Here is a 9,165-nt window from a genome sequence, read left to right as displayed (position 1 = left end):
GGCTGTACGGCACAGGGGGGCGCCATGAGCCGTACGGAAAAGACGTCGCGCATGCGCAGTGCGGCTGTACGGCACGGGGGCGCCATGAGCCGTACGGAAAAGAGGACGCACATGCGCAGTACGGCTGTCCGGTAAATTCCCCTCACTTTCCCCCCAATTTGCCCACTTTTCCCCTCAACTCGCCCGCTCTACGCCACGAAATGGCGCCCAGCCCCTTAAGATGGCGGCGCACACACACCCCCCCCCCCCCCCCCCGCACGCGCCCGACGCACTGCGCACGCGCCTGACGCACCGCCCCGCTCCCCCGGAGGGGCGGGGCCGGGGAACGGCGCGGAGGGGTTCGCGTAACGCGCCCCTGTCCGGAGGCGGAGGGATCCGCGCCGGCGCGCTCAGTCCCTTTAAAGAGGCGGAGGGCGCCGCGCCTGCGCAGTGTGGCCCGCGGCCGCCGCCGCCGCTTTATTCGGTTTTCTCGGGGCGGGGGATTAAAAGTCGGTTCTGGCGCCGGGAACGCGGTCTCCGTGCGCGCTCGGACGTGGCTCCGGCTCCGGCTCCGGCTCCGGCTCCGGCTCCGGCGGGGGTCGAAGGTTGCAGCTTGAGGCCGGGGGGGGGAGGGTGGGGGTCGATCCCTGAGGGGGGTCGGGGGGTCCTGGGGAGTCTCAAGGGGTCCCAGAGGCTCCTGGGGGGGGTCTCGGGGGGGTATTGGGGGTCCTGGGGGGTATCAGGGGGCTATTGGGGATCTCAGGGGGTCCCAGAGGCGTCTGGGGGGGGTATTGGGGGGTTCTGGGGGGCATCAGGGGGCTATTGGGGATCTTGGGGGGTCTCAGGGGAGATTTTGCGGGGCCCTGGGGTGCCCTAGGGGGGGTTGGGGGCTCTAGGGGGATCCTGGGGGGAGATTGGGGGGGTCCCAAGTGATTGGGGTGGGGGGGTGGCTGAGGGAGCATTAGGGGGTGCCAGGAGGTTTGGGGGTATTTTTTGGGGAGGGGGGGGGTCTCGGGGGTTTGGGCGTCCCGGGATGGTTTTGGGGCATCCCAGGGGGTTTTGGGGGGGGTCCCTGGGGGGCTTCAGAGGGGCGTTGGATGGATTTTGGGGGGGGGGGTGTCCCAGGGCGTTTTGGGGAGTTCTGGGGGGTTTTTGGAGGTTCCGGAGTGGCTTGGGGGGGGGGGTGGAGGGGGGTCGATTTTGGAAGGTCCCGGGGTGGTTTTGGGGGATCCCAAGGGGATTTTCGGAGGGTCCTGGGTGGGGTTGGGGGGGGGAGGGGCATTGTGAGGGTTTTGGGGGTCCCTGGGGTGATTTGGGAGGAGGTCTTGGGGAATTCTGGAAGGTTCTGGGGTGGCTTTGAGCCGTTCCGGGGTTTTTGGGGATCCCTGTGGTGATTTTTGGGGGCTCCCGGGGGGGTTTTGGGGCATCCCAAGGGGATTTGGGGGGGTCCTGGATGGATCTTGGGGGGGGGGGTGGTTCTGGGGACTCTCGTCTGCATTTTGGGGGGTTCCTGGGGGATTTGGAGGGTCCTGGGGGATTTGGGGGGGGGGTCCCAGGGTGGTTTTGGGGCATCCCAAGAGATTTGGGGGGTCCTGGGTGGGGTTGGGGGGGATTCAGGGAGGCCTTGGGTAGATTTGGGGGGGTCCTGGGTGGATTTTTGGGGGTCCTGGGGTGGTTTTGGGGCATCCCAGGGTTTTTGGGGGGGGGAGGGGGGGGAGTTGGGGATGGATTGGGGGGGGGGGTTCCAAGGGGGTTTGGGGGGGGACTTGGGGGGGGGGGGACGGGACCCTGGAGTGGTTTTGGCGCTTCCCGGGTGCGTTTTTTTGGGGGGTTCCCGTGGCCTTCCAAACCCAAAGCGGGGCGGGGTCTATGGGGCGGGGGCGCCCCCCCCCAGGCTGCCCCGAGAGAGGGTGCGGCTGCAGCCCCGCTCGCCCTCCCCGGAGGCGGAGCTGGAGACGGAGGCGGTGCGGAAGCGGGAGAGGCGCGTCATGGCCGCTGCCGCCACTGCCGGGAGGGCGTGGCGTCAGGGGACACGCCCCCTGCCCCGCAAGCCCCGCCCCTTGGAGCCCCCCCCCACCCCCCGCAGCGCCCCCCCCCCCCCAGGGGGGTTAGTGCTGGGGGAAATGCCCTCAGGCCCCGCCCCCGGCGTGTAGGCCACGCCCCCTCCCCGAAGCCCCGCCCCACGCCAACGCAAGGAAACAGGCCCTGCCCCCTCCAAGCGGCTCCAATAGGGTTAATGGAAGGGAGGAGGCCACGCCCCCTTGCCGCAAGCCATGCCCCCAAGCCCCCAGTGGGGTTAGTGCGGAGCTGCAGGACACGCCCCCTTTATTAGGCCACGCCCCCCCACGGGGTTAGTGCAGGGGATGTGTCCCCGAGGCCACGCCCCCTGCCCGAGGCCACGCCCCTCGTGCACCCCGTGACATCACACGTGACCTCACAAAGGGGCGGTGCCGTCACACGTTGGAGGGGGGGAGGGGAGGGGGGAGGTGACGTGAGGCGGGGGGGAGGGTGTGGCCTCACGCGTGACATCACAGCTGACGTCATCGCTGACGTCTCTCCCTACCTGGCCCCACGCTGCGCTTGCGGTCCAGGACGTGGGGGACTGGGGGGGCGGGGTAATTAACCCCCCAGAGCAATTAATTACCCCCCCGGGTCACTGATTACCCCCACACACCCCCCCCCCCCCCCCGCAGCCATTCATTACCCCCCCAGGGCCATTAATTAACCTGCAGGGGGGCTAATAATGCACCCCACCCCCTCGGGCAGATTTATACCCCAGGAAAAGCAGTTAATTACCCCCCCCGGAGCACTAATTAACCCAGGGGTCATTAATTGCTGTCCCCGGGGGTCTTCATTACCCCCCAGGGCAATTAATTGCCCCCCCCCTTGGGTGCTAATTTCTCCCCGGGGGGGGGGGGGGGGGGGGGGGGGTGTGGTTAATGAGCTCTCATGAATATTAATGAGCACTAATTGTACTCACTGTAGCCTATGCCCTGCACGAAGTACTTGAAGGCCTCTGTCAGCTTGGCTGGCTGGGGGGGGCGGGGGGGGGTCAAGACCATGCCCCTTTAGGCCACGCCCCCTTTAAGCCACACCCCAACCCCCCCATAGGGGGCCCCTCCCCTTTAAGCCCCGCTCCCTCCCCTTAGGCTACGCCCCCTCCCCCTCAAACCACACCCACACCCCCCTTATATGGGGGACGCCCTGAGGCCACGCCCCCTCCCCCCTTAGCCACGCCCCCCCCAACCAACCCCTTCTATGGCTTTGGTGCCCCCTTACGCCACGCCCCCTCCCTTCCAAGCCCTGCCACTACAGCTCCCCATAGAAGGCCGGTGCCAGGCCACACCCCCCCTTAGGCCATGCCCCCTCAGTCTCCCAGACCACGCCCCCTCTCCCTTAAGCCACGCCCCCCCCGTTGGCACTGGTGACCTTTGACCCCTCACCTGGCTGAGCTGGCGCTGCCCCCCTCCGTCCGCCATCTGTGGGGTGTCAAAGGTCACGGTGTAGGGGGTCAAAGGTCACGGCGTCGGGGGGTCAAAGGTCACCTTGAGGAAGGAGGTCTGGGTGGGGTCCAGCTTGGCGTTGCACTCCACCTGGGGGGGGGGGGGGTACGGGCCGTGGCGGGGGTCACGTGACTCCACGAGGGTCACGGGACGGGCCATGTGACCCCGGCACGTGACCTCACGGGGGGGCGGGGTCAGGTGACGTCACTCACCACGGCCTCCTCGTGGGGGGAGCCGTCGCCCACCACCAGCAACATGGGGCAGCTTTGGGGGGGGGTGGAGGGGAGAGGGGGTCAAAGGTCACTGTGGGGGGTCGGAGGCCATCCCGGAGGCACGGGGTCAAAGGTCAGAGGGGCGAGGGGGGGTCGCTCACCGCAGGCTGCCGGCCCCGCTGCGCGCCAGGCCCAGGTCACCGCGGCTGCGCGGCCCCGGCAGGAGCAGGAGCAGGAGCAGGGAGCCGCCACCGCCACGGTGAGTGCCCCCAGTACACACCAGTACACACCGGTGCCCCCCCGGTGCCCTCCCAGTATAGCCCAGTGCCCTCCCAGTGCCTCCCAGTACAGCCCAGTCCCTCCTAGTGCCCCCCAGTACAGCCCAGTCCCTCCCAGTGCCCCACAGCCCCCTCCCAGTGCCTCCCAGTATAGCCCAGTGCCCCACAGCCCCCTCCCAGTGCCTCCCAGTATATCCCAGTGCTCTCCCAGTGCCCCACAGCCCCCCCCCAGTGCCTCCCAGTATAACCCAGTGCCCTCCCAGTGCCCCCCAGCCCCCTCCCAGTGCCCCCCAGTACAGCCCAGTGCCTCCCAGTGCCCCACAGCCCCCCACCTGTTGTACATGCCCCACAGCAGGGGGGCGTTGGGGGTCGCCCCCAGCCGGGCCCGGCTGCTCTGCACGGCCGGGGGGGCGGCCGACAGCTCCTCCTGTGGGGCAGACCCACAAGTGAGCCGCAACTGACCCCCCGCCGCTCCCCCGGACCCACAACCGACCCGTAACCCACCCCGAGACCCATAACTGACCCACCCCAGGGCCACGGCTGACTCACCACCGACCCACAAGTGACCCCCCAGGACCCATAACTGATGCCCCCAGCCCCACAAGTTCCTCCCCCCGGCCCCACAAGTGCCCCCGGCCCCACCTGGGTGAAGAGATGGGCCAGGATCATGTCGGTGGTGGAGGACGTCAGGCCCGAGAGCTGTGGGGCAGCAAGTGGGGCGCCATGGGACCCACAGCGACCCATAAGGAGCCACGGGACCCATGGAACCTACAGGGACCCATGGGACCCACAGAGACCCATAGTGACCCATAAGACCCATAGAGACCCACAGTGACCCATAGAGACCCACGGGACCCATTGGGACCCATGGGACCCACAGAGACCCGTGGGACCCACAGGGACCCGGCGGGACCCATAGGTGCCCCATAGTCCCATGGACACCCGTAAGTGACCCACAGAACATCTAGAGGTGCCCCATAGCGCCGTGGAGACCCATAAGTGACCCGCGGCTGCTCCGTAGCCCCATGGAGACCCATAAGTGACCCATAGGTGCCCCATGGAGACCCATAGAAGACCTAAAGGTGCCCCATATGCCCACGGAGACCCACTAGAGCGCCCCACAGCCGCCCCATGGCCGCCCCACGGCCGCCCCACCTTGTGCGCGGCCCAGTCCATCCAGCCCTTGGCCTGGGGGTCGACGTTGACCAGCACCAGCCCCTCCACCGCCTCGGGGTGCAGCAGCTGTGGGGCAGGGCCGGGGGTCACCTCCTGCCCCACGGCAGCCCTCTCTGCCACATAGACACCTCCCCGGACCCATAGATTCCCCGCCGGCCCCACAGTGACCCCCAAGAACCCAACGCAGGAGCTCCTCAAACCTCCTCCGGACCCACAGCGATCCCACCCAAGGGCCCTCCTGCCCCACAGCGACCCCCCTGCCCCATAGCGACCTCCCCAGCCCCATAGATTCCCCCCCCAGAGCCCTCCAGACCCACGGCGACCCCCCCAGACCCCCAAATTCCCCCCCCGGAGACCCTTCAGGACCCCTCCAGAACCCCCCCAGATCCCTCCAGCCCCACAGCGACCCCCAAGTTCTCCCCCAAGGAACCCCCCCAAACCCCCTCCAGACCCACAATGACACTCCCCCCCCCCCCGACCCACATGTGTCCCCCCAGATGCCCCGCAACCCCCCCGCCAGACCCACAGATCCCCCCCAGGTGACCCATAGCCCCCCTGAGACCCACAGAACCCCACAGAACCCCCCCCAGATGCCCCATACACCCCCCCCAGAGACCCTCAGGACCCCCCCTCCAAGGACCCACAGATCTCCCCCCCCCAAGATGCCCCATAACCACCCCCGAGCCCCTCCATGTGCCCACCCCCCCCCCAGCCCCACTCACCCCAAATTTCGCCAGGACGAAGGCGCCGGCCCCCACCCCCATCCCGATGATGCTGACGATGCTGGGGGCGGGGGGTGGAGTGTCACGAGGTCAAGGTCATCCTGACCCCCCCCCCCCGCTATGGGGCAGCCCCCCAACTCACTTGAGGTACAGGAGGATGCAGGGGATCATCTCGGCCAGTTGCTCCAGCGAGGGGTACTGGTACCTGGGGGGCAGGGGGGGGTCAACGGGTCAACGGGGGGGTGACAGGGGGTCAACGGGGTCAACTCGGGGGTTGGTGGGGTCAATAGGGACAGCTTGGGGGTCAATGGGGCCAGCTTGGGGGTCAATGGGATCATGGGAGGTCAACTGTGGGTCAACGGGGCCAACTTGGGGGTCAATGGGATCATGGGAGGTCAACTGTGGGTCAGCGGGGCCAACTTGGGGGTCAGCGGGGCCAACTTGGGGGTCACTGGGGTCAACCGGGAGGTCGGTGGGGCCAACTTGGGGGTCAATGAAGCCAACTGGGGGGCCAATAGGGTCAACTCGGGGGTCGGTGGGGTCAATGGGATCATGGGACGTCAACTGTGGGTCAACGGGGCCAACTTGGGGGTCAGCGGGGCCAACTTGGGGGTCAATGAAGCCAACTGGGGGGCCAACAGGGTCAACTCGGGGGTCGGTGGGGTCAATGGGATCATGGGAGGTCAACTGTGGGTCAACGGGGCCAACTTGGGGGTCAGCGGGGCCAACTTGGGGGTCAATGAAGGCAACTGGGGGGCCAACAGGGTCAACTCGGGGGTCGGTGGGGTCAATGGGGCCAACTTGGGGGTCAATGGGATCATGGGAGGTCAACTGTGGGTCAGCGGGGCCAACTTGGGGGTCAGCGGGGCCAACGGGGAGGGGCAACGGAGACTCAAGGTGGTCAATCAAGGGTTCAAGCGGGATCAAGCGGGGCGGGATCAGCGGGGCTGGGGGGGGGGGGGTTGGGGGGCGGGCGATGGGGGTCGCGGGGCGCCGTGGGTCGCACCCTGGGGGGTAGGGGGGGGCGCCCTCCTCCATGCCGGGGGGGTCGACGTGGACCACCAGGAAGTTCTTGACGATCTCCCCCATCTCCTCGTGGGCGAAGAGCGGGGTGAAGCACGACTCGTCTGGGGACGGCCCCACCCCACGGCTATGGGGCTGGACCCACGGCCGTGGGGCAGGGGGCACCCATGGGGCCAGGGAAGGGATGGAAGGGCCCCAGGTGCCCGGGGAGGGGGGACCCAGGGGACTGGGGAGGGGACCCAGGTGGCCGGGGGGACCCCCACCTATGGGGCTGGACCCGGATCTATGGGGCAGAGGGGACCCAGGTGTCCAGGGGCACACACATCTATGGGGCTGGGACCCCCACCTGTGGGTCTGTCCCCCCATCTCTGGGTCTGGGTCCCCCATCTATGGGTCTTGGACCCCCTGGTGTGGGTCTAGAACCCCTATCTCCAGGTCTAGGACCCCCAGGTGTGGGTCTGGAACACCCGTCTCTGGGTCTGGGCCCCCCATGTGTGGGTCCGTCCCCCCACCTCTGGGTCTCGGCCCCCCGTGTGTGAGCCTGGTCCCCCATCTATGGGTCTGGGCCCCCCATGTGTGGCTCTGGGACCCACCTCTATGGGTCTAGAACCCCCAGGTGTGGCCCTGGTCCCCCATCTCTGGGTCTGGGCCCCCCATGTGTGGGTCTGTCCCCCCATCTCTGGGCCTGGTCCCCCATCTATGGGTTTGGGACCCCCAGGTGTGGGTCTAGAACCCCCATCTCCAGGTCTGGGACCCCCATCTGTGGGTCTGGAACCCCCATCTCTGGGTCTGGGCCCCCCATGTGTGGGCCTGGTCCCCCATCTAAGAGAGCTTGCTCTCCCTGTCTTTGAGTACTGTTTTCACTGTCCCGGTTACCTCTTTGCTAACATTCTCTTCAGAGCTGCAGTGAAACCAGGAACCATGTGGAGAAGGCACCCACACTGAAAGTGCCTGGAGGGAACATTGGGGCTTCTTCTCAGTGTCTCTGACATAGGGTTTCACTGTCCCGGGAAAGTCTCTGCTAACACCGTGCAGAGTGCTGTGCCCAATATACAGAAACGTCTTGCAGTATCTCCTACAGGGAAAGTGCTTGTTCTCAGTGTCTCTGAGAATTGCTCTGATTATCCCTGTGACCTCTTTGCTAAGACTCTCCAGAGAGCCGTCCTCAAAACCAACACACATCTTGACATATCTCCCACATTGATCGCAGTGTCTCCAGGAACGGCATTCAAGGAGCCAGGACCTTTTCTCCCTACACTGTCCATTGAGTTGTCCTCAAAACCAATATACATCCTGCTATATCTCCCACATGGAAAGTGCCAGGAGGGAGAAGTGGGGATTATGTTTAGACTTTCTCGGAACTGCTTCAAATCAACTAGATATCTTTGTGCTGTAAATCTCCCAACAGCCAAATGCAAAAGCAGCAAACATCTCGCTGTATGTCCCACATCCAAAGTGCCAAGAGAGTAATGTAGAGCTTGCTCTCCCTGTCTTTGAGTAGTGTTTTCACTGTCCCGGTTACCTCTTTGCTAACATACTCTTCAGAGCTGCAGTGAAACCAGGAACCATGTGGAGAAGGCACCCACACTGAAAGTGCCTGGAAGGAACGTTGGGACTTTTTCTCACTGTCTCTGACATAGGGTTTCACTGTCCCGGGAAAGTCTCTGCTAACACCCTGCAGAGCGCAGTGCCCAATATACAGAAACGTCTTGCGGTATCTCCTACAGGGAAAGTGCCAGGAGGGAATTGTGGAGCTTGTTCTCAGTGCCTCTGAGAATTGCTCTGATTATCCCTGTGACCTCTTTGCTAAGACTCTCCAGAGAGCCGTCCTCAAAACCAACACACATCTTGACATATCTCCCACATTGATCGCAGTGTCTCCAGAAACGGCATTCAAGGAGCCAGGACCTTTTCTCCCTACACTGTCCATTGAGTTGTCCTCAAAACCAATATACATCCTGCTATATCTCCCACATGGAAAGTGCCAGGAGGGAGAAGTGGGGATTATGTTTAGACGTTCTCGGAACTGCTTCAAATCAACTAGATATCTTTGTGCTGTAAATCTCCCAACAGCCAAATGTAAAAGCAGCAAACATCTGGCTGTATGTCCCACATCGAAAGTGCCAAGAGAGTAATGTAGAGCTTGCTCTCCCTGTCTTTGAGTACTGTTTTCACTGTCCCGGTTACCTCTTTGCTAACATTCTCTTCAGAGCTGCAGTGAAACCAGGAACCACGTGGAGAAGGCACCCACACTGAAAATGCCTGGAAGGAA

At 64.9% G+C, this 9,165-nt stretch overlaps 1 protein-coding gene across 1 annotated transcript; it reads right to left on the bottom strand.

Annotated features, from left to right (window-relative positions):
• Positions 1-1,846: 1,846 nt before the first annotated feature.
• Positions 1,847-7,273, bottom strand: LOC141736805 (protein NDRG2-like). The gene is made up of 12 exons (XM_074571380.1): positions 6,877-7,273; positions 6,013-6,075; positions 5,871-5,931; positions 5,128-5,214; positions 4,615-4,671; positions 4,305-4,399; positions 3,856-3,900; positions 3,695-3,746; positions 3,525-3,572; positions 3,423-3,458; positions 2,960-3,011; positions 1,847-1,983 (listed from the first exon to the last, which is right to left on the bottom strand). Exons 1-12 carry the CDS (start codon positions 7,257-7,259, stop codon positions 1,847-1,849), a joined length of 1,116 nt encoding a protein of 371 aa, XP_074427481.1. The 5' UTR covers positions 7,260-7,273.
• Between the last annotated feature and the right edge of the window lie 1,892 nt (positions 7,274-9,165).

Source organism: Larus michahellis, unplaced genomic scaffold (assembly GCF_964199755.1).
Source record: "Larus michahellis unplaced genomic scaffold, bLarMic1.1 SCAFFOLD_188, whole genome shotgun sequence".
NCBI classification, from domain to species: Eukaryota; Metazoa; Chordata; class Aves; order Charadriiformes; family Laridae; genus Larus; species Larus michahellis.
Note: the sequence above shows the minus strand (reverse complement) of the source record. Positions and strands in the feature narration are given on the sequence as shown.